The sequence below is a fragment of the Neomonachus schauinslandi genome, chromosome 11 (assembly GCF_002201575.2).
Source record: "Neomonachus schauinslandi chromosome 11, ASM220157v2, whole genome shotgun sequence".
In the NCBI taxonomy this organism is placed as follows: Eukaryota; Metazoa; Chordata; class Mammalia; order Carnivora; family Phocidae; genus Neomonachus; species Neomonachus schauinslandi.
In genome coordinates this window covers 97,358,807-97,383,501 of record NC_058413.1, presented here as the reverse complement: position 1 = coordinate 97,383,501, position 24,695 = coordinate 97,358,807, and the positions used below count along the sequence as shown (strand labels likewise).

General features: G+C 50.5%; 1 protein-coding gene across 4 annotated transcripts in view; it reads left to right on the top strand.

Moving 5' to 3' along the window:
- CEP164 (centrosomal protein 164) overlaps nucleotides 1-24,695 on the top strand; it is a 62,965-nt gene that overhangs the window by 15,456 nt on the left and 22,814 nt on the right. For all 4 annotated transcript variants that reach the window (XM_044919251.1, XM_044919253.1, XM_044919252.1 and 1 more), the window contains 7 exons: nucleotides 2,167-2,371; nucleotides 9,294-9,449; nucleotides 9,866-10,000; nucleotides 11,620-11,697; nucleotides 19,205-19,573; nucleotides 20,525-20,605; nucleotides 22,512-22,595. In XM_044919251.1, the coding sequence (XP_044775186.1) occupies nucleotides 2,167-2,371; nucleotides 9,294-9,449; nucleotides 9,866-10,000; nucleotides 11,620-11,697; nucleotides 19,205-19,573; nucleotides 20,525-20,605; nucleotides 22,512-22,595 (1,108 nt within the window). The remainder of the gene's footprint in view (nucleotides 1-2,166; nucleotides 2,372-9,293; nucleotides 9,450-9,865; nucleotides 10,001-11,619; nucleotides 11,698-19,204; nucleotides 19,574-20,524; nucleotides 20,606-22,511; nucleotides 22,596-24,695) is intronic.

Sequence of the window (24,695 nt, the reverse complement as noted above, 5' to 3'; positions counted from 1 at the left end):
TAATTTCTTTACTCTTTCTTTTATCACACTGAAATTATACATTTTTTTAAAGCTTTTTTTTTTTCCAGGTAAAACATACATAACATAAAATGTCCTGTTGTAACCATTTTTAGATAGGCAGTTCAGTGGCATGAAGTAACATTCACATGAAGTAACATTCACAGAGCAAGCATCCCCACCACCCAGTTCCAGAACTTTTTCAGCTTCCTAAACTGAAAGTCTGTGCCCACTCTCCCCTCCCCCAGCTCCGGGTAACCTCTGATCTACTTTCCGTCTGTTTATTAACCTATTCTAGATCGTATACCCACAGTATTGGTCCTTTTGTGTCTGGCTTATTTTACTTAGTCTCGTGTCTGCGGGCTTCATCCATGCTGTCGTCCGTGTCAGTACCTCATTCCTTTTCAAGGTGGAATAAAATTCTCGTTGTATGTCTGTGCTGCATTTTGGTTATTCATTTGTTTGTCAGTGGACATTTGGGCTGTTTGCACCCTTTTGCTATTTTGCGTAATGCTGCTGTGAACATGGGCTTACAAATAATCTGCTCGAATCCCTGCTTTCAGTTCTTTTGGGTGGAATTGCCGGGTCATATGGTAGTTCTATTTTTTAATTTTTAGGGAACCGCCATACTGTTTTTCATGGTGGCTGCACCCCCTTCCGTCCCCACCAGCAGTATACAAGGGTCCGGCGTCTCCACATCCTCGCCAACACCTGTTCTTTCCTGCTTGTTTGGTAGCAGCCATGCTAGTGGGCGTGAAGCGGTATCTCGCTGCACTTGTAATTCTCACTTTCCCTGATGGTCACTGATGTTGTGCATCTTCTCATGTTGCTTATCTGTCATTTGTTATCTTTTTATCTGTCATTCCTGATATTTTTCCTGCTTTTTTCTGCATGTTTTCTCTTTTATTGGAATTGAGTTGAGCTTGTCAAGTTTTATAAGGAGCCTGATTGGGATTCTACTGGGATTGTATTGGATTTATACATTAATGTGAAGATTATCAGCATGTTTATAGACTTTTTTTTTTAAAGTGGTCTCTGCACCCATTGTGGGGCTTGAACTCAGAACCCCAAGATCAAGAATTGTGTGCTCTGCCAACTGAGCCAGTCAGGCACCCCCAGACTTGAGTCTTCGTATTCAGGAACATGGACTGTCTCCCCAAATGCTTTTTCTTTTTTCCTTTTTCCTGACTTTTCAGTAAAGCTTTATAAAGATTTTGCACACTTTGGATTTATTCCTGGGTATTGTGTCTTTTTATATTGCTATTGTGAATCTGTGGTTTGTTTTTTGTTTTTCTAATAGCTGTCCCAATGGATTATTAATAGATCCTTTTTTTTTTTTTTGAGATTTTATTTATTTGACAGAGAGAGAGCACAAGTAGGCAGAGCAGTAGGGAGAGGGAGAAGCAGGCTCCCCGCCGAGCAGGGAACCTGATGCAGGGCTCGATCCCAGGACTGTGGGACCATGATATGAGCTGAAGGCAGCTGCCCAACCGACTGAGCCACCCAGGCAGCCCTGAAACACAGATTCTTGAAATGCACCTTTTACATTATTTTCTTTTTCTTCTTTTTGAAAGAATGTGGGGGTGTGGGCAGAGGGAGAGAGAGAATCTTAAGCAGTCTCCATGACCCTGAGATCATGACTTGAGCCGAAGTCAAGAGTTGGATGCTAAACCGACTGTGCCACCCAGGCGCCCCTATGTTATTTTCTTCTGTTGTTGATCCCCACTGGCTTGGATTGTCACCTCTTGTGAGTTCAGGGTCTTCTGCAAAACCAGGGTTTTCACAATGCCTCTTCTTCCTTACACCATTTATAAAAATATTAAGCAAGTTCGAGCCTAGAATATATCTCCAAGATCCCATCGCATCTGTACTTATCCATCTAAAACCAAATTTATTCCTACTCCAGTCTAGCATGAATTCCCAGGAACCCCAATGATTCTTCTAGAGAAGTCCTTAGGTATCCCAATCCTTTGTTCCTATCTAAGTTAGCTCCTCTGTCTTAGCCACACGGTACCCTTCCATTCTGTGTTAATCCTCCTCGTGTCCTCCTGTCCTCCCCTCTTCTCTCTCCTGCCCCTCTCATGCCGTCTTTCTTCTCCATCTTTCTTTTTTCCCCTAAGTAGCTGTGGGCCTGAGCAGGGACTAACTCCTGACCTCTGCTCTCCACAGCCAGGACATCACAGGTGATATTTACTATTTCAACTTTGCCAACGGGCAGTCCATGTGGGACCATCCATGTGATGAGCACTATCGGAACTTGGTGATCCAAGAGCGGGGGAAGCTGTCAGCTCCTGGAACCATTAAGAAGAAAGACAAGAAAAAGAAAAAGGAAAAGAAAGACAAGAAGGACAAAGAGACCCCCAAAAGTCCGCTGGTGAGTTCGTGGCTGCCAGCTCCCAGAGAGGCCAGGGCTGAGACCTCAGGGGATGTTCGAAGCCTCTAGGTGTTTCCAGCTGGGAAGTTAAGAACAGCACCAATAATACAGTGATTTCTTCATAGTACATCACCTTCATTCTGCCTGTCTCTGGCAAATTTTCCTTTTAGCTTCTAGAAATTCTTACTGCCTCTAAACAATTCCTTTTATCCCCCTTGGGAAGCACATGCTATGTAGTAGGATTAGTGAGCGAGAGCAGTCTGCTGAGCATGGTGCTTTGCAGCAGTCCAGGAAGTGGGGTCATCCGCCCCTCTGGAGAGTGGGGGGCCAGGGGCACTTGACGGAGAACTCAGATGAGTGGAGTGTCTTCCTTCCCTCTCCTTTCAGAGCCAGGCCTTCCCAGTGTGGTGCAAATTCCTAGATGTCAGATGTAGCCCTAATTCAGTTGTCAGAACGCCAGTCCCTTCCAAATTCAACGAGAAAAGCTCTGGGCTTTATCTGCTCCTGTGGATTGTCTTTTTTGCCGGTGTCCTCGGTTAGTGGTGCATAATTGAAATTTGACGGCAGCGTGATTACCTTGGTCTCGGGTAGCTTTTTTTACTCGGAGTTGAAAGCGCTTATTGTTTTATTTGTCCCTCCAGTGTGTCTGAACTTCAGAGACAGAGTTATGGCCCTGAATTTATAGGTAGAGAAGCAAAGACTTGGAGCCATCCTGACGTGAGGCCCAGGGATTCTTCACCCAGATGGGTGGCAGGTGTGGGGCACGTTGAGGAGAAGGAGGCCCCATAGGAACCCAGGCCAGCCAGGTGGGGAGCATTGAGAATATCTTTTCAACCCTCTCATTTGTCCAGTTGATTTGCTTGCTGTCTATAGTCTGTTTCCCGCCATGCTTAGTGCTTGCTTCTCAGTGAAGGTTTTGTCCATCTTCCTTCCTTCCCCAAGGCATCAGTTCTGCCATTGGATGGTTGCTGGTGAATTTCTCTTTTTCAGCATTTCCAAGTTCTACAGATACTCTTCCCTCCTTCCTCCCTGTGCACCCCCCCTCCCCCACCATGTATTGCTACTCATGATCCCAAGAAATAAGATAACAAGCCCATCCCTCCAGAGAGAGAAAAGAGGACGGGTAATTTCCAAATTGGTTGAATTTTCTGATCTTACGTGTTTGAAAGGCCAAAGATGGATAATGGGCTTTTCATTAGCACAGGACCACTTTAAATGATAATCAGTCTGGGCAGACTCTGGCATGACTAGGTGAGAGAGGGAACGAGGCGAGGGTTCTGGGGTAGAGGGTTGGGTGACAGAGTTCTGGGTGTGTGAGCAAGTGCTTGGAGCTCCCCGTTAAAAAGGATTCCTCTGTGGTTTCAGGAGCTGAGGATGATTGGATAGCCCTGGGCTGCCAGTCTGGATCTCAGGGCTCAGGACAGTGCCTCAGACCTGGGTTTGTCCAGAGGGCAGGCCTGAGCCAGGTGGGTGACCTGGGCTCATGTGGCTTGGGCTCTCTGGTGGTGTGCATGCATAGGCCGGCTGGAGCTTAGTGTGAATGTTTGCAGGATGGGGTCTATCTTTTAGGGTTTCTTTGAGACCCAAGATTCTCTGACTGGTGTGGACCTCTCTTGAGCAGTACCAACTCGCATCTCTGCTGGAAGACCTAGATGAAATTCCCAGGGCTCAGCTCACTGGCCATGTTTCCCTTCTCTCCCTTCTTAGATAATTTCTGGTGGTCTTTGGTAAGGCAGGTGGATTTTATGAAATTCACCAGTCACAGAACTGAGAGCCTGATGATACCTTAGGGATAATCTGGTTGGTGATTCAGACCTTTGTGATTGGTGAAGCCCTGTCTTCCAGTCAATTCCTCTGTGGAGGTCCAGCGTATCAAGAAAAAGTGAACCTTGGGGAGTAGGTCCTGGTGACGCCCCTTCCCCATTACCTGTATGCTACAGTGGCCTCCGGGGTACCCTGTGGAACCAACCGGCAAGTTCCGTGAAGCAGGGGGTAAACCATTGATCTAGTCTAGCCTCCGCTTTATAGATAGGGAAACTAGGGCCCAGAAAACAATGAAGCCCAAGGGAGTTTTTAGCTTTTTTTTTTTTTTCCCCCTCTTGGTTTGTGTTTTCCTTTAAATGGAGGGTGGGTTTCTGCTAAGGGCTTGCCAAGGGCTGAGGTAGCAAGTATAAATCAGAAGTGCTTTGTCTTCGTTTTCTCTGCATGTTTATGTACCCATCTAGGAAACACAGCCCAAGCAGGGACTTCTGCCTTCTTCCTCCCTTCTCCGTGGCCCATCCCCTCTCCCAGCACCTGGGCTTGCTGATCTGGACCCAGACCAAGAGATGCAGGCTAGAAGTGAGGGCTCCTTTAAGAAAGGGAGGAGCCCCTGCATGCTGGGTGACACCCCCTGGCCTCTCCTGGGCACCCTGCCCAGCAAGCTACAGCCATTCTCCAAAGGCCAAGCTTCTCGCAACCACCAGATCTTTGCTGACGTGGAGAAAATCTTAGGCAGGGCCCCAGCCCAGTGCAGGACAGAATTGGGTGATCAGCAGGGTCTGGGGAAACCCCAGAAGCCGACAGAGAAAATCTATCTGGGGTTTTCAGACCCTGAAATAGAAGAGCTGGAACTGAGGACCAGACAGCAGAAGCTTAGTGCTCTGGGCCCTGAGAACACCAGGCCCCTCCAGAATGGACAGGATGTGCTGGAAGGCAGGAGCCAGGCCTCTGTCCACTCAGGGCTTTCTGAAACCATCACCGGCCTACAGCTAAAAGGGGAGCAGCATGACCACCACATCTCCAAACGGGGCTCCACTGGCCCCAGGGGAGACAAGAGCCAGAGCCCCATTCCCTCACCGTCCCCTGAGGAGGACTGTTCCCAGTCCCTGTGTTCCTCTGACCACATGCCGCCTACCAGGAAGAGCCGGCTGCTCTTGTTAGATAGCGGCCCAGCCGACGGCCTGAGCCGGCAGGGCATGTCTGGGGAAGGTGGGAGCGTGGGCAAGGGGAAGAGGAGGAAAGAGCCCCCGGGACTGTGGATGGGACAGGTCTCCAAGCTTGTCAACAAGGACACCCCCGGGAACTGCCAGGAGGCAGGACCCGATGACCCCGAGATTCCAGGGGCCACAGCTAGAGACCCGCCTCAGGAGCTCTTCCTAATGCCGCCTGATCCTCTGGCGTCAGAGCTGGCCCAGAATGGCCCTTCAGGGAGTGCCCCTGGGCGCTCCCCTGCCGGTGAGGAGAGACAACCCCCCGGGTCTCTAGAGCCCCCCGAAGAAGACAGGAGGCCTAGTGGGTCTGAGCCTGACTTGGAAAGCAGCAGCCTAGCTTCTTGCCTTGGCTCTCAGATCCTGGGTGAGGTGAACCACTTCCCTTGGGACCTGCAGAGCTCTCCGGGGTCTGAGCAGGGTGTGGGGGGTCAGTCAGGTCCCAGAGCCAGAGAGCAGCACTCCAGCCCCTTCCTGGGACTCCAGTTGTCCCACCTGCAGAGCTCTGCCGATGAGCAGTCAGAGAGTGAAGACTACTCTGAAGATCAGAGATTCTACCAGCACATCCTGCAGATGGTCAAGATCTCCAGGCGGCTGGAGGTCCTGGGTCTGCCTGAGAGCATGCAGGAGACGCCATGTAAAGGTATCGCCAGCATGGTCTGTTGCGTGGCGGCCGAGTCTTCCAGGATGTCTAGTGAGGGTGAGCACGAGGCCGTCAGAGCCATGGAGAGGGACTCAAGGTTTCTGGCTTGGGGGCCAGAGATGCTGGAGCATCCTCAGGAGGTGGCTCTTGCCCCTGCTGGGCAGGAGGTCTCTCAGCAAGCCTGTTTCCAGCCAAGCAGCAGCCCCCTCAGGCAGGGGCTAATCGAGCTGAGTTCCAGCAGAGGGCTTGCTGCAGAGCCAGGCAAGATGCAGCTTCTCAACCAGGTAGGCTTCCTAGCAAGTATGGCCTGTGGGCCTCCGTGAACTTGGCAGGGAGGGAGCAGGTTGAGCTGACGTCTTTACTCAGCCATCAGTAAGCAGCCAGCCTGCTTTCCTATTGTTTGCTCTCCCCTGGTAACTACTGATCCCTTAACTACCCAGGCTAGCCATCTTGTGGGCTGACGTATATTTCGTGTTTCTTGTACCCGTCACCTGCTGGACAGTGGCTGAGGGGATCTAGCCTTCCCTTCCCTGGAGCTGACTTAGTTCACGGGTGGGTCACAGGCTTGGCAGATGATCAGTTTTGAAGGTGAGCAAGGTGGCGCCGATCCTGGCACTGAGGCAGGATTTGGTACCTTCCCGGGATTTGGGAAGCCTTTCCCATTAGCTGATTATGGACAGAGGCTTCCCAAGTAGACACCCTCCTCACAAGCTCTCAATTTAGTCCCTTCTTGGAATCACATAGAACTGGAAAGTTAATACAGTCACGGCAGGGGGTGGGGGGCAGGGTGCTGGAGCCCAGAATCTCTCTACCATCCAGTGAGCTGCTTCTGCTCCTTGCTTCCCAGGGGGTCCCAGGAACCACGTGACTACCCTGCGTCAGGCTTGTTCAGACCTTGTTTGTACCTTTACTTCCTCCACTGCGGGGATTTGACATTGGATTGTGCTTTCCCTGTCATTCTGACCCTTTGTCCCTTTAACGAGTCATACCATATTCTTCATTCAGAAGAATGAAGTCAAGTTGGAGCAGAGACCACGGGGGTCAATCTGAATTTCCCCAGCTATTCTACTGTCACCCAGTTGTGGCTTTACCCAGTTGTTCCCTCTGGTTTCTAATTGCTGGAGTGTCCTGGTTCTCTGTTAGCTTTAATAACTACTATAGCACGATAAATACCAGATAAGGGGCAGATGATCCTGAAAGTTTTAATTAGTCCAATGGCAGCAAGTTTATCCCCCCTGAAGGACAAGACCATGCACAGCCCATAGAGTTAATGGCCAGCTCTAGAAGATGACCAGCTAGGAGCCAGGGATGTGTCATTTCCCTGCCAACCACTGATTTGGTAAAGGCCTGGGAGAACGGAGCTCTCAGCATGCCTGTCTCCCTCCCTCAAGCCCCCGGCACGCCCGCAAATTAGCCATGTGAGGAGTCCGTACTTTTCTGTAAATAGTGTGGGAGGAATTTTGGTTGCTGATAGACTGGGGCTGGTTGGGAGGGCTGAAGTCAAGAGGAGCAGACCCATATGCTCCCAGTTTACCTCAGAGAAGCTTTCCTGGGCTCCTTTTTGGCCACAACCAAGAGGTGGTGTAAAGTACTGGTTTGGAGATTGCCCTGGGTCCAGTCCCGTGTTTGTGCTCCCCGCCGCCCCCCCCAACCCCCCAGATGGCCCTGTGACTGTGAGTAGAGGTCTTCATCTCCACCATCTCCATTTGTAGGGACTCTGGCCCGGGTTGTCGTGAGAACAGGAGAGATGGCATGTAAGGGCTCAGCCTAGCACCTGATGCTGGGTTATGTGGGCCAGTCTGATTGTTTCTGCCCACCGGAAGTACTCTACAGCAGGCCAGATGGTTAGGCAGTGATTTGGGAGTTTAAAAGCTCGGGAGTGGTTCTTATCCCCCTTTCAGGTGAGCATTTGCTGCCCTTCCCACGCAGGAAGGGGCCCTGGTCAGAACCTGCCCAATGGTCTGGGCCCTTCAGCCCAGGTTGTAGAGGAGATGATGGGCCACCTGCACGTTCTCAGCCTGACCTCCTCTGGGTTCCCCTTTCTCTCTTCAGTCCCCTTGGGATTAGAGAGGAGTGGTTTTGTGTTGTTTTATACATTTTAAGTTTGAGCAATGAATTTTAAAGAGCTTTTTGTAAATTGTCCCCAGAATGCTCTCCTTGCCCCTGCTGCTCAGCCCGATCTATAGGAATGTGAATCCCTCTAATGGCCATTCCACGTTGGGTAGCCCTGAACCACTCCCACGTGCTCCTCACGTTCATTGTCTCTTTTGAACTTCCCAACAGACCTTAAGTGGTAAGACACCCATCATCTCTGTCTTGCAGACGAGTAAACTGAGTACAGGATTCTGTGAATGAGCTGAGGTCTTGCAAACTCTGACTCCCAGGTGGTTTTTCCCATCCTCCCTAGCCAGAAGCCTTCATCTGGCTGGCGTGAGAACAGGGAAACTGGTCAGTCCTTTGAGCAAGGCTTCATTCAGCTACCTTCCTTGTCAGTGGAAGAGGGGAAGGAGAGTTCTTTCGTCATTCATGTATATTTTTTTAAAAGATTTTATTTATTTATTTGAGAGAGGAAAGATGGAGAGAGAGAGCATGAGCAGTGGAGAGGGGCCGACGGAGAGGGAGAAACAGATTCCCCACTGAGCCCGAACCCCAATGCAGAGCTTGATCCCAGGACCCCGGGATCATGACCTGAGCCGAAGGCAGATGCTTAACTAACTGAGCCACCCGGGCGCCCCCATGTATTTTTTCCGTAGTTGATATGTATTTTAATTAAAGTAATACATGCCCATATTGAACAAAGTCAAATAGTACCAAAAGGCGTATAACGAAATACAGTTCTCTGGTGTGTGTACCCCTCCCCAGAGGCAACTGCTTTCTTCTGCTGTGTACTTCCACATTTGTAAATAATATGCTTAGACTGCTTTTTCTTGGTTCATCAGTTTTAAACTTCTTCTATTGAGACTTCTCATTCTGGTAGATGAGGCTTTTGTCTCTGCCCTCCCTGTCCCCCCACTTCCTATGTGGCTTCTGAAAGGGGAGCAGAACCCGCTGCGGCATCTGCCAGATGTGAGCAAACCATTCGCTGTGCACCAGCAGCGGAGTTAGGAGAATCAGCAAGCCAGCCTGTGATTTCTCACACAGTTGGCACAATGGTAATTTCTGGATGTTGTGTTTCATTAGCAGCCTCTGAACGGAGGTGGTTTAAATTTGAGCGGGCAGGATTTAGATGTTTTATTTTTATATCTGTCTCTGGCACTCTGAGAGCCATGTGGTTTCTTGGGTTTGTAACAAGATGTTTTGTGTTGTCCAGGCCCTCGGCTCCTCATTAGCCCCAGTCCATGTCCCTCCTGGGGGCCTGGCTCCCTTGAGAGGCCTTGTGGATGCCCCGGCCTCCGCTCTTCGTGGATCGCAAAGTGTGAGCCTAGGGAGCTCAGTGGAGTCTGGTCTGCTTGGAGAACTCATGCTGGTAAATGATTTCTCTCGCATTCAGTGTATTTAGTGACCCTGGGGTCTTTGTGCGCCATGCTAGGAACGGTGGCCCATAGATAAGAAAGAGAGGGCATGGGCCGAGTCCTCAGAGTTCATGCGTAAATTGGGAAGCTGGGAAGGCAAATCACACTTGTGTGATGCTAGACGTGGACTCTGGGCTGCAGAGGATAGACCCACCGGGGCGGGGGGGGGGAGGGGGAGGGATTGCAGTGCTCATTTCCCAGTTCTTACAGCTGGGGCAGTCAGAGTCAGGAAGGGATCCATGTGAGCTGGGGTTGCTGGGGTCAGCTTCCTGGGCTTGGCCGACTTGTGCTGGGAGACATACAAAGAGAGTGGGGAGAGCATTCTGCAGGTCCTTAGCACGCCCCTTGACTTTCCTTCTCTGCTTTGGAGCCTTCACAGGGTCTCAAGACTTCTGCTTATACAAAGGGTCTCTTGGGCTCCATCCATGAGGACAAGAATGCTCTCAGCCTCTTGGCTTTAGGGGAGGAGACCAACGAGGAGGATGAGGTGGAGAGTGACAACCAGGTAATGATGAATCCTCTTTCTGCCTTGGAAACCCTTTGTGCTATTTAAAAAAGAATTTATTGTAGTCAAATATATATCACGTGCAAGTTACCATTGTAACCACTTTTAAGCGTGCAATTCAGTGGCCCTAATTACCTTTACAATGTTAGACAGTCATCACCACTCTCCGTCTCCAGAACTTGCTCGCAATCCCAAACAGAAACTCTGTACCCATTAATGAGGTATACCCCATCCCTCCCACCCCCCACCACTCCAGCAACCCTCAGTTTGTTTCCTGAGATTAAGAATTCCTCATATCAGTGAGATCATATGATACATGTCTTTCTCTGATTGACTTATTTCACTCAGCATAATACCCTCCAGTTCCATCCACGTCATTGCAAATGGCAAGATTTCATTCCTTTTGAGGGCTGCAAAATATTCCATTGTATATATATACCACATCTTCTTTATCCATTCATCTGTTGATGGACATCTTGGCTCTTTCCATAGTTTGGCTGTTGTGGACATTGCTGCTATAAACATCAGGGTGCACGTACCCATTCAGATCCCTACATTTGTATCTTTGGGGTAAATACCCAGTAGTGCAATTGCTGGGTCGTAGGGTAGCTCTATTTTCAACTTTCTGAGGAACCTCCATACTGTTTTCCAGAGTGGTTGTGCCAGCTTGCATTTCCACCAACATTATATGTTAAAAAAAAAAAAAAAAAAGCAAGAAGGGAAAAATGGGGGAAATCGGAGGGGGAGACAAACCATGAGAGACTATGGACTCTGAGAAAGAAACTGAGGGTTCTAGAGGGGAGGGGGTGGGGGGGATGGGTTAGCCTGGTGATGGGTATTAAAGAGCACTTGGGTGTTATACGCAAACAATGAATCATGGAACACTACATCAAAAACTAATGATGTAATGTATGGTGATTAACATAACATAATAAAATTAAAAAAAAAAAGTATACCTCCCCCAAGCCCTCTCCTCTCCCCAGTCTGTGGTCTCTTCTGTTCTATGTTCTGTCTTTGTTTTTGTTTTTGTTTTTTTAAAGATTTTATTTATTTATTTGACAGAGAGAGAGATAGCGAGAGCAGGAACACAAGCGGGGGAGTGGGAGAGGGAGAAGCAGGCTTCCCGCGGAGCAGGGAGCCCGATGCGGGGCTCGATCCAAGGACCCTGGGATCATGACCGGAGCTGAAGGCAGACGCTTAATGACTGAGCCACCCAGGCGCCCCTATGTTCTGTTTTTGAATTTGCCTCTTCTGGATATTTCATATAAGTGGAATCATACAGTATTTGCCATTTTGTATCTGCTTGCTTTTACATAGCATGTTTTCAGGCAGCGTCATGTTGTAGCATGCATGGCCGAATAATCCATTGTATGAACAGACCACGTTTTTGTCTAGCCGTTCATCTGTTGATGGACACTTGGGTTGTTTCCACCTTTTGGCCAGCTCTGCTCCTTTAAAAATAAGTAAAATGATTTTCCAGCCCACAGCTTCACTTCTTGCCCAATCCATGTACTTTCTAGACCTGACCCAGACAGTGTAACCAACAAGGAGCTTCTTGGCCCTCACCCCGGGCTGACCCATTTCCTTGACTTACCACCTGTAATCATGTTTGTTTTCAGAGTGTCTGCAGCTCAAGTGAGCTTCTTAAGAACCTGCACCTGGATATTGGGGCACTGGGGGGTGACTTTGAGTATGAGGTAAGAGTCTGAAGCCCTGCAGGCAAATGCCTCCGCCTGGTCTGTCCCTCCGTCCTTCCTAAGCTTTTCTCCTTGGGGGATGCACATTTGGAAAGAGAACTGTCTTGTCTCAGTGCTGTCTAGATGGGATTTTTGGAGTTTGGGGAAGCACAAAGGGGAATAGGAATCCATTCATCCGCACATTTGCCAGATAACCACCAGTGGTTGAATGTTGCCATGTGAGGCACTTTGCTGGGGGCTGTAGGTCCTGCAAGCCTAAGTTAGATGGGATTATTGCCCCCTGAGGGTTTGTGGCCTCACAGAAGAGAGGCTTCCATTCCCAGAAAACAGAGTAGAAGGCGGTGAAGCTGTGAGGGAGGTGAGACGGAGCACCATGGAGAGGAGAATCTGGGGTCTCCAAGCTCCGTGGATCGACCAGGCAGGGCTTTGTTGAGAAACTGCCACGTGAGGTGAGCCAGGAAGGACGGTGGGCAGGACTGGTCGGGCAGAGGTGAGTGGGGAGAGAGAAGCCCACATTCAGGGCCCTGCACGGGCCGAGGCAGAGGGTGCAGGGCGAGGTTGGGGAAGGTGAGGGTGTCGCCTTTGGCTGGAGTGCAGACAGAGCGCCTGTGGGAGACGAGTGGGAGACGGTCTGTGGGGGTAGCTTGGGCTGCATCACGGAGGCCCTAAGTGCCAGCTGAGGAGTTTGCCCTGGAGTCCCCAGGCACTGGGGGCCATTGGAGGTTTTGAACAGAGGTGTGACATCCAGAGTCTTCACAGTTGTCGAACGTTGGCCACTGTGCTGGGCCCTGTGGAGACACAGAGGTTGGTAAGATGGGTTGGGCTGGCCTCATGGAGTTTGCAGCTGGAGAGAGAGAAAGGACAACAGGTCCTTGGCGTTTAGTGAATGCTCACTGTGGTGTTGACTGTCTAGGCAGCCATAAAGCAGGGCGGTGTGTGCAGAGAGCTCTTGCTGGTGCAGGTGGCGGGCCTAGGGGAGATCTGAGGGGAAGGACGTGAGTTGCCTGGAGAGCAGGAAAATCTTGGAAGAGATGACATTTGACCTGGCTCTTAAAGAGTAGGTAAGTTTTAGACATGGGGGTGTAAAGGATATTTTGGGCACGTGAATAGCTTGAGCAAAGGCGCAGGGCCTGAGAAGTGCAGACTGCGGATGGGAATAGCTTCCAGACTCTCCCCACAGTAGTCCTGTCACTTCTAATCTCTGTCCCCCGGTCTGTCCTCCATCGCCACCGGAAAGTTCTTTACAACAAACAAAACCCAAAACTCATCATGGTGTTGTAATACCTACAACCCCCCAATGTGGTTTTATAGTATGCCCTTTGTCTAATGTCCGGTTTATTCATTTTTAGCAATTAAGATTTCCCTCCATATTCCCACGGTATTCATATAACCAGTAAATCATGACGTCAGCAGCTCAGATTTCCCCAAACTTCGAGATATTGATTGTAAGCTGAATTAAGCTTTTCATAAGTCTAATATATAAAATTCTTTCACATACTTGCAACACTTTCAAATGAAACTGATCACTCATGTTTTATTAGAAGGATCGAAAAGCTGACCAGTAAAGCAACAGTGCCTGTATCATGGATTTAAATTTGTTTCCTTATTATCTCTTACTGTGTTCTTATTATCCCTTATCGTGCTCTTATTGTTTCTGACTCGTACTTCTTGGTCTTCAGCTCACCTCAAGAGCCAGGGTTAACGTCTTGGCGGGTGGAGGTTGCGGATGCTGGCCCACAGGCCTGGAGTTGTAGCTGGGTCTTCCTGGGTGGTCCAGCTCTAGCCATAGGGCAGACTCTGTTTTATTGTTATACTTCTTCTCAGAACTATGTCCCCATTTTTACCCTGGAGACTGTCCACATTTTTGGCAGTGCCCAATCAGATACGTTTTGATTGTGACTTCAACACTTTCTGTGAAATGTGACACTGTGTTCCCGAGTGTCCCATCTTTATCATCAGCCTGATCTGTGTCCACTTTGAAACTTGTGAGTGGGGCCTGGTCTCTTTGCATTCCATTCAAAGCCTTCAGTGTGTTTGGTTCCCTGAAATGACAACTTTGTTTCTTCTCATCGACCATGAAGGCCTCATACTGCCGATGTAATCAGCAGCTCAGGTTTGGAGCCGAGAAGGATGACCATGAGCAGGAATGGAGCATCAGGAGGACTTAACTGGCTCTCAGAGAAAGGAGAAAGTTTCTCCATGAGACTGAGCAAATTGGGAATAGAGATTCATGTGTATATGGCCAGCACTGTCCCATGCCTGGAACATAGGAAGGATGTGGGTATGTTTTGCTGAGCAGCTGAGAGAACCAGGAGAGTGAGCCCCTCTGGGACAAGGAGGGGAATCCTGCAGATTGTGTTGTGCTCTGTGTTCTACTGTTTCCTTCCCTTGGCTGTTCCAGGCCCTGGGAAGATTGTTTGGTCCCTGCTGTCCTCTGGCCGATTGAGGATCCCACTCTGGATCAATCATGATGCACTTTGACTTTGAACTTGTTAATTTTTACTTCATAATGGATTACAAATGTCAACAAGAAAGGGATCTTCTTTGACATGTCATGGATTTCCAGAAGCTTCCCTTCTGACAATTCTATGTTTCTCTGGGGGAGTGGGAGCTTTTAAACATATTTTTTTTATAACCTCTTTAATATAAATAGACAACCCAGTATGATGGGGGGAAATGTCTGGAGTGGGAGGTGTATTTAACCCTGTCTCTAGCATCCCAGCAGATCTCATTCTTTTTTGCTACAGGGAGTGTTGGGTTCCTGCGTTCGAACCCCAGGTAGGAACTAGGAGGGCTTTTCCTGGTGTGGAAGGTCAGTGTTGAGGATGAACAGGGGTTTCAGGATAGACAAAGCTGCCTCTGCTTGGACCGCACCCTTTGAAAATGGTTTTTGTCCATGTTTATAGAGCTTGGATCCTTTGAGCTACCCATTTCTTCCCGTTCCTGGGCATCCTGGGCAGCCGTAGATGGAGGGCTCCTGCTCTGGTGTGTTCTACCCTGTCTCTGTGCTGTCCAGTCACTTTGCTCGTGATTCCATGAGAGGGCAGTAGGATGGCAGGAATGCCTCTCTTTCTCGCTCTCACATTCTCTCTCCCTCTCCCTCTCTCTCTCACCCTCTCCTCTCCTCTCCTCCCCTCTCCTGCCTTCAGTGTAAACCCATTTCTTGTCAATTATAGAATCAAAGAGGATGGATTCACAGACCAGACACTGAGAATGGGTGTGAGTGAGGATGGGAGGCAGCAGGGTGGGTGAGCATGCAGCATGTGGCCTGGTGGAGCTGGTGAGAACCCATCCTCGGCTCAAAGGAGAGGGAGGCAGCTGGGCTTAGAAATCACAGGATGATGTCAGTGTGATTGGGAAGTGCTAACAACAAGCAGTGCAAAGAATTGAGACCAACTGGGTGGGAAGGAGATGTGGTGAATAACCTGACTGATGGCTGGCTTGGGGGGTTCTACTCCCCCATCCTCCACTCTCTCCCTCCCAAGCCCGCCTTTGTGCTCTAGGAAGGAGGAAACTGCAGCGTTGGAGACCTCATAGCTTTTGGGGGGTATGTTAAATATTCATGAAATGCTCTTACAGGCACCACCTTCCTCATGCAGATGACAAGGTTGTTTTTAAAAAGACAGCAGATATTTGCCTTGAGATACTCAGGGGCCTGGGGCTGTGACAGGAGGAGAAAGAAGGAGTCTGAGCACGGATGAGCAGAGAACAAAGTGGTGCCGAGGGTGCGGCCCCCGCCCTGGCCTGTCCGCCCCCCCCCCCCCTTTTGCCCCAAACACCAAAGCAGGAGACGGTACACCGGGGCCTGTGGTGTGCATCCTGGGCAGGCCTTGGCTTGCACTGTGATGAAGAGCAGGGCCAAGTGAAGGGAGAGGGGTATGGGGTCAGATGCATTCTCCCCGATACTCTCAGTCAGGCACTGTGGACCATCTGCAATAAATGTCTCGTCTCCCTCTGCTATCCCAACCCGCAGGACCTACCTCTGGCTGTTGAGTTGTTGCACTTTGTTGACACGGGCTCAGAGAAGGCAAACTCCTTTATAGTAGCCATATTTTAATATCTTAATGTTTAGGTAGATAGACTAGGATAAGCTCCATCATGGGAAAATCTTCTTTTGAAGAATATAATCGTGAGAATGGTACAGAGTTGGCCTAACATTCTTGTCGCCTGACTGCTTTCTCTCATGCCTAAGAATGGGAGTCTCTTCCTGCATCTGCTGTCCTCTGACTTTTGAAAGGTTACTTGTTTTTCCCTCGTCTTGAATATTCACAGTTAACATTTGTTTAGCATTTTTCATTTAATAAGCACTGTGACAAATAGTCTAAACCCTTTGTAACCTTGTGAAATGAATAGTTCATCTCCATTTTACAAAGTCGGAGCTCCTAGGCCCACACGACACACTCATTTTAAAAAATTCAATCAACAAGTATTTGCTGTGCATTTATGTGCCAGAAACTAGGCACTGAGGATGGCAGGGAGCTGACCTGGTGAGGGAAACAGAGGGGAAATCAGCAGTGGTGTTACAGGAGTTGTTGTGACCGGACCGGAAGGCTCATCTCAGGACAGCTGCCCCGGGGGTCAGGGAGGGCTTTCTGGAAGACGTGATACTGTGAGGGCCAGTGGGAGTTTGTCCGGGTAGATCGTGTGTGTGTGTAGAATGTGCATGGCATCTCAGGAGCAAGGGGCAGTCTGCCTGGAGCTGGGCCCTGGCAGGCGGCTCTTGAACACTGGAGGGCCCCCCAACAACCTTGGGGGGGGTGCCTGCGGATACAAGCAGTGATTTTGTGCTGTGCTGTGCAGTGTGTGTTGGTGGAAGAGGAGGCAGACTGGGGATCCCGGGCCTTCCTGGTCGCCCTCTGAGCTTCTTCCCTCAGCAGACCCTCGAGTGAGGCTGGAGGAGCAATTTGGTGGGGCTCAGAGCGTGACTGTTGGCTAAATAAAGTGAAATAAGGAAAAAATAAATAAAAGAACATGCATGGCCAGGTAGTGAAATGGCACCAGGTTCATCCACAGGCGGGAGGACGCGTGCAGGCTGTGGCTGCCCGTGACCCTTGTGAAGCAGGCGGGGCTGGGCGGGAAAGGCTCTGGGCCATGTGAGTAGATGTGGACTTTATCTTGAAGGCCGTGGGTGCTGTTGGTGATCTGACCCTCCTCTGTCCCCTAATGCAAGGTCTGTTGCTCTTTTCTCTTCATGAGATGAGCACGACACGGGTGGATTGGCTCTTCCAGGCACCCCTCTGTCACCCTGAGAAACTCCCACCCCCTGGGGGTCCGTGGAGCCCCTCAGACTGGGTACTGCCCCCCAGCTGCGTGCTGGCCACTGTCACGAGGATTGGGATGAGCAGGCCTGGCCTCACTTTGCTCCTCCTGCTTTTGAGGAGGAGGGGCTCACCTCCCCCCTTTCTCTTAGCTCAGTGGTCACAGCGGATTTCTCCCAAAGCCGCAGGCTACGGATGTTGGGAAGATGGGCAGCCCTGGAGGGTACCCTGCCTTCGAGCTGCCAAGGCATGAGGGAAGCCTCCCCTTCTCTCTTTCACTGCCTGTTTTTCTCCCTGGGCCTGGGGCCGGGACAGTATCACCACTGTGTCCAGTGCCCTTTGCTTTGGGCAGCAGAGGCTCATAACCACGGCTGCCTGGGGCATTTCACTCTTCTCCATACTCAGGGCAGGATCTATGTCTTGTTCCTGAATGGGTCCCCAGGGCAGTGCTTGGCACGTAGAAGGCATCCGGGGAATGACCATGTGTGTCTCACAGTAAAACATTAGTGGAACATTTACGGGACACTTAGGGTCCGCTGGGCACTGTTCTCCGTTCTCTAGCTCACTTAGTGTTAACTCATTTAATCTCTCCCCAGACCCAGTGAGATAGGTCCTCCTGTGTCCCCATATTTTAGAGGAAGAAACTGAGGCACAGAGAAGTTAAATAATGGGCCTCAGGTCCCTGTAAGGGTGGGGATTTGAACCTAAGTAGTCTGTCTCTGAAGCTGAGCTCTGAACTGCTCTGCTTTCCTGCCTCTCTTCACCATCCTTGGAAAGTTTGGGTTGGCTGGTCAGTAGGCTGATGGGCGCGTCTTCAGGTTCAATAGATCCTTTAACAGACAGCATGGATGAATGCTGTGTTCAGAGCATCTGCGGGGACCTCTGGACTCCAGTGACCAGGCTCCTTGCGTGAGTCTCCAGGGTGAGGAACCTGGAAGTGTCAAAAGTCCCTGCTCAGAAGTCGTTCACACCAGCAGCCCAAGTGATGTTTTCTGGGAGGAAGGCTTCTCTGAACCCAGGAGAGAGCGCTGGCTGTATTTCGAGGAAGGGGTTTCTTTTGTTACTTTGGCTGGCTTTCAAGGTTTTTCTAGTCTTTTTTTTTTTTTTTTTTTAAAGATTTTATTTATTTATTTGAGAGAGAGAGAATGAAAGACAGCATGAGAGGGGGGAGGGTCAGAGGGAGAAGCAGACTCCCTGCTGAGCAGGGAGCCCGATGCGGGACTCGATCCCAGGACTCCAGGATCACGACCTGAACCGAAGGCAGTAGCTTAACCAACTGAGCCACCCAGGCGCCCCAAGGTTTTTCTAGTCTTTAAAGTGGGGTTTGTGCATGAGAACCAGGCAGCTGGACAGGGTGCTCCTATTGAGAGACGCTGCTGAGGGGACCCTAGCAATAACAGCCTCAAGCTGCAGCACCTTTGATCCAGCTTGGCTCCAGGGCTGTGCTTGTCCATAGAGAACAACGGACCTGGGAGCAGGACCATTTCTGGCAGACGTGGGACTCTGTGGTGCAGGCCAAGACTTTTTCAGAACCAGGCGGAGGCCTGAGGCTTTGCCTGTTTCAGCCACCCCCATCCTGCTCCCCCGTCACAGGTCAGACCTGTGTTCCGAAGGTCTCCCAACCCCTTTATCCTTCATAGCCATTTCCCCCGGTAAATCTTGTCCTGGCTTCTGCTTTTTGGAGCATGCAGCGGAGAGGGTAGCTTGTGCAGGGGAGGCTTTAGGGGGAGAGCTAGCCTCGTCACTACTGATGAAGGGCACTCTCCTTCTGTTATTTCCCTGCTGCCTTTTAAAAATGGAAAAAACAGAAATTTTAGACTTTGGTACTTTTATGTGATTTTCCATCATCATCATCATCATAAATACATACTGACTTTCTAAAAAGTAAATACTGACTTCTGAGTCTGCAATCCTGTGATTTGGCTACTGGGGCTGGAATGAGACATTTATTCCTTGAGAACATGGTAGGCGATGATGGAGTTCAGTGCACTGGTTTCCACGCCTGTCAGTGGACGGGGCCGGTTGGGTGTCTGTAAATCACCACAGATGTTTAGATTCGGTAGATCTGGAGTGGAACGAGGAATCTGGGTTTTAAATATCTGTTGGGGTGTTTGATAACCACTGGTGTCAGAGCTGGAGCGCTGGCCCGTACGAGTCAAGGAATGACAGTTCCATTTTGTTCCAAGTCTCTGAAATCATTTTATTAATTCCTGATGCCTCCTTGTCTGACATGGTCTGCTGCTGCCTAGGAGTCTCCGAGAACAAGCCAGCCAGAAGAGAGGAAGGATGCTTCTCTGGATTCCGATGCTGCAGGGCCCCCCACTCCTGGCAAGCTCCTCAGCCAGGGTGCAGACAGCAGTCTGAGCAGCGCTGGTGGCAAAGGGCAGCAGGGAAGAGGGGCAAGTGCTTGGCTCCTGGAAAAAGAAACGGAAGAGGAGAGTGATCCTGGGATGTCCAGGAATGGGGTGGACCCTGGGGGCAGTCAGCCTGCCAAAGCCAACGAAAAGGAGGCACCAGAGGATCCAGCGGATGCAGGAGAGGGGGATCCCAGGAAGGGAGAGGCCGAGGCCGTGGAGGAGGCTTCCGACCCCAAAGAGAGCAGATCAGACCAGAGCAAGGTAAGTCCCCCTGTGCCCCAGAGACTTGCTGCTCCCTCCCTGTGCTGCGCTCTGAAGCCCCGTGCAGATCCTTGTCCCTACAGCTTCACTTGCAGGCCCTGCAGTGGGCTGTCACCAGCAGCCAGAACCCTTCATGGTGACACATCTGCCCAGACCCAGCAGGCAGCCAGAGCCTGACTGAAACTCCAAACTTGCTGGCATTAGCAACTCAGTAGAAATTTGCCTTTCCATTGGCACCCTCCTGGGACATTCTTGTTCTTCTGTTGTACCTACTTTCTCATCCTGCCTACCCCCTTCTACTTCTTGACACCAGCCAGTCAAGGTTGCTGTAGTCTGCATTTCTGCAGAGTTTCTGTAGAGAGGGGAGGACACTGAGGGGCTGGGGACCAGGGGAGCACCTGGCCCCAGCAGCGGTCAGTTAGGTTACCAGAAAACTCTGATGGCATGGGAGTCTTGCTTTGACAAGACCGGGCCAGTGACCCAAATGCCCACAAGTACTTCCCAGTGCCATTGGCATTTTCAGTTTTCTGTCCCTTAGTCCTGCTCCTCTTCCAGGTAGATGGTGAGGGAGTTCATTTAAAGAGCTTTAAGCAGCTTCCTGGGAAAGATACTCTCATTCTGTTTTTTAGGACAGCATGAACCTTCCCTACTGCCAGTTTCCTGTCTCCCTTCCACTTTACTTGGCTCTCCTTACATGTGTAAATCCTTGTTGACCTCAGTCAGAATGTGGGCTCAGCTGGGCTGTTCGGCCCCAGTGAGGTGGGGGGCTGATGCATGTGTCCAGAAGGAAGGGGAGGGTCCAAGCCCTCTTTCAGGTTTTCCAGAAGAGGTGGACTTTGGTGAGGGCTCAGCCCTGTGTTGGCACCATGGCCCGAACAGCATTCCCTGGGTGGTGATCCCCATGCTCTGTGCTGTGCTCTGGGTAACTTCTCGGTGGGTCTGTTTCCCCAGGAGTCGGAGATTAGTGAACACGTGAAGGAGCTGCAGCTCTTGGACTCCACCGATTCTGACCCCAAGTCCTTCCTGGGCCTGGTGAGTCTGAGGTGGGGGCAGCAGAGTGGGGTGAAGAGCGTGGATTTGTCAGTCCCTGTGGTTCATTTGCCTGGCATCACACAGCTTGAAGTGGGGATGTTAGAATTCAGACTTGGGTCTTGCCTCACTCTCGTTTCTCCACCCATCAGCTAAGAGTAATGCTGTCTACTTCATAGGCTTCTTGTGAGAAGAAGGTGAGGTAAAGAATGTAAAGCGTTAGCCTATAGACCTCAGGTAACTATGAGCGATCGTTACTCTTTCTTGGGTCTGCAGTGTGAATTGTCTGGGAGATATGTAGTCTAGAGCCTCTGGACTGTAGCAGAAACATTACATGAATCTAGGAGGTTAGAGAGAGAGAGAGAGTGTGTGTGTTGTGTGTGCGTGTGCGTGCATGTGCATGCGTGCGTGTGTGTGTGTGTTTATGGGATCACCAAGCAATGGCAAGGACCAGTCCTCAGGCTGTAGCTAGGAGGGATGCTGGGCTTACATTTCCAAAGAGAAGACATTGTCCTGGAATGTCAGCATGGATGGATGGTTGTTCTTTCCCAGGCTTTCCACCCAGCCTGCTGTCTCCTGGCTGCATTTGCCAGGTCTGTATCTATGGGGAGTAGTTGAGGGTGCTTTTTGGCAGAACATCACCTCTGGAAACCATGCTCCATCTGTTTGGAGGAGGCAGATCAAAGGGAAGGGATTAGCGGGAGAGGGTCAGGGATGAACAGTAATGATAGGAGGGGGTGTGGAGGAATTAGGAGGCTGTGTGCTCTAGCCCCTCACTGAACCATGGGCTTAGGAGGCAGATGGCAGCTACATTAAGTGGAGTAGAACTCAAACTGAAAGGAAAATGTCTCCAAAAAAACAAAAACAAAACCCACAAGCTAGGAAGGGCAGGCGGAGAGTCACTGTTGCCAAAAAGCATCATGAAGAATAGCCATGTCCTAGGACTCTTGGAAGCAAGGGCTCCATCTCCCCTAAGGGAGTCCCTGTGTGGAGAAGTGTGTCTATCAGCGTTTTTCTTCTCTATGGGAGTGGGTGGAGGAAGCCATGGGACAGCAGGACCAGACCTAGGCCTGGGCCTCCTGCCATTTATCAGGGCTGATGACAGAACTGTCCCTATTAGCACGCTGTCAGGTAGCAATCCTTCACTTAGCCCTGCAGGCCTCTTAGGCTTGGAGGGGGCAGGATCAGGGTCCTGTGGCAGCCAGAGGGCGGCAGGGAGCTGGCACTGGTGTAGGCACTTGCTGTCCGTCCCCAAGAGAAGCCTGCGGAGGGAGCACCACTAATTAATCCCCATTGTCCGGAGGGGCCCTGGAGAAGGGGAAAAGAGCAAGCGGTGATCAGCCCACCATGCTTCGCTTCCAAGCCTGCTGGGCACTTTGGCCTCCCTCCTGGCACCCTGTTTGGGCACCAGGAGGGTGATACAGCTGGAAAGTGACATGCTTGCAGCGTGTGTCCTGCAGAGAGCTTGGGCTTTGGAGTCAGCCCAGGACACATCTGACCCACCAGCCCCATTGCTACTGAGCTGTGTGACCTTGGGCGAATTGCGTGTGCTCTCAGACCTGCTTCCCCGTGAGAAGCCATAAGAGTATCAGTCTCATGGGCTTATTTTTTCCCCTATGGTTTTATTATGAAAAATTTCAGACATACAGAAAAATTAAAAGGATTTTCGAGTGAATACATACATCCTTACCACTTAGAGTCTACAGTGACCATTATAATTGCTGTATCATACCTTTCTGGACTACTCATAGTGTTATTTTGAAGATGAGAATAGCTAGTAGATGTGGAAATGTTTTGCACAGTGCCTGGCCCGCAGTAGGCACCTTTCTGGAAGGCGGGGAGGCAGAGGAGAGGCCCTGGTGGACGCTGTGACGGGGGCAGCATTGACCTCCCCCTCCACTGTCTCTAGGACTTTGGTTTTCGCAGCCGGATCTCAGAGCACCTGCTGGATGTTGACGTGCTTTCCCCGGTCCTGGATGGAGCCCGCTGGGAGGTGAGTCTCTCTGGGTGGCGGATAAGCCCCAGCAGAACCCTGCCCATCCCAGGGTGCATTTCTGGAAGCTCCCTCCCTTCTAATTCAATAGCGCCTGGCCCTGACTGTGCCTGCGATGGGCTGCCAATCATTCCCGCTCTTTGCTGCTATGAATGAAGTCATCCTCCCTCCCCGACCGCAACATAAATCTGTGTGTCTATCCGTTTATTTAGCAACTGAGGGTTGACCACTTGCTCATGTGCAAAGTACTATAGACTGTGGATTTCAAGGCATTTTACGACCTGGCCCATTCAGCCCCTGCAGGCTCCTCCTCAGCCCACCTGCCACACACCAGCCGCGCCCACCACTCACCGTTCCTGGGGCATACCACCCACTTCCTTCACTGCTCCACCTGCCCTGCTGCTTCCCCTTTTGTCCCAAGCTCTTTCTCGGTCTTGGAGGCCCACCTCTGATGTCACCTCCTCCAGGCAGGATGAATCGTTCTGTCCCTTTGCTCCCCTTAGTGCTGCTTCTTCTGTTTTATGGTTCTTGGGTCAGTCTCCCTCCTAGATGTAAGCTCTGTGTGGGGACATCTGGCCCCCAGAAAGGTACAAAGATGACTCAGACACGGATCCTGTCCTTATGGAGCCTTGAAGCCAAGAAGGTCATCCTTTCAGACTCAGGGCTCCATTCCCCCATTTTTATTACTTTGTTATCTATTTTACATTTTAGTTTGTTACATAGAGTGGCCTGTGGTTTTTTTTTTTTTCCTTGAAAGTGAGAGAGGGTGCTCTCTGCTGAGCTTGGTGTGATTTGTAGGGGGAGACGGTAGTGAGTTGAACACTGGGAGGAGCGGGGAGGGGGGGCCGTTAGCTGCAGGCTCTGCCCAGGCTGATGCCGTGAGCACTGGCAGCCCTGGCAGGAAGCCTTCTGCTACAGGCACTGGGAGGTACTCCCAGGCAGCATTTCTATTTTTTAATGGAATTTGGGGGAGCTGGCTTTTAGTTCAGGCCTTGCCCTTCCTCGCCCATCCAGATGGTACCATCGGCCCCAGCTGCTGGGGCTCCGGCTGCCAGTGGAGAGGCGTGGGAGGCTGTGGGTACAGGGCTGGGGACACAGCCGTAGGCCAGCCCGGCCAGAACCCCATGGGTGAAGATGGAGTCTCCTATATCACTCGGCATCAGGGAAATCCAAATCAAAACCTCAATGAGATACCACCTCACACCAGTCAGAATGGCTAAAATTAACAAGTCAGGAAACGAGAGATGTTGGCGGGGATGCGGAGAAAGGGGAACCCTCCTACACTGTTGGTGGGAATGCAAGCTGGTGCAGCCACTCTGGAAAACAGTATGGAGGTTCCTCAAAAAGTTGAAAATAGAGCTACCATATGATCCAGCAATTGCACTACTGGGTATTTACCCCAAAGATACAAAAGTAGGGATCCGAAAGGGTACGTGCACCCCAATGTTTATAGCAGCAATGTCCACAATAGCCAAACTATGGAAAGAGCCAAGATGTCCATCGACAGATGAATGGATAAAGAAGATGTGGTATATATATATACAATGGAATATTATGCAGCCATCAAAAGGAATGAGATCTTGCCATTTGCAACAACGTGGATGGAGCTGGAGGGTATTATGCTGAGCGAAATAAACAGAGAAAGACATGTATCATATGACCTCACTGATATGAGGAATTCTTAATCTCAGGAAACAAACTGAGGGTTCTGGAGTGGGGGGTGGGGTGGGAGGGATGGGGTGACTGGGTGATAGACACTGGAGAGGGTATGTGCTCTGGTAAGCGCTGTGAATTGTGCAAGACTATTGAATCTCAGATCTGTACCTCTGAAACAAATAATGCAATATATGTTAAGGAAAAAAAAAAGATAGCAGGAGGGGAAGGATGAAGGGGGGGAAATCAGAGGGTTAGACGAACCATGAGAGACGATGGACTCTGAAAAACAAACTGAGGGTTCTAGAGGGGAGGGGGGTGGGAGGATGGGTTAGCCTGGTGATGGGTATTGAGGAGGGCACGTTCTGCATGGAGCACTGGGTGTTATGCACAAACAATGAATCGTGGAACACTACATCTAAAACTAATGATGTAATGTATGGGGAT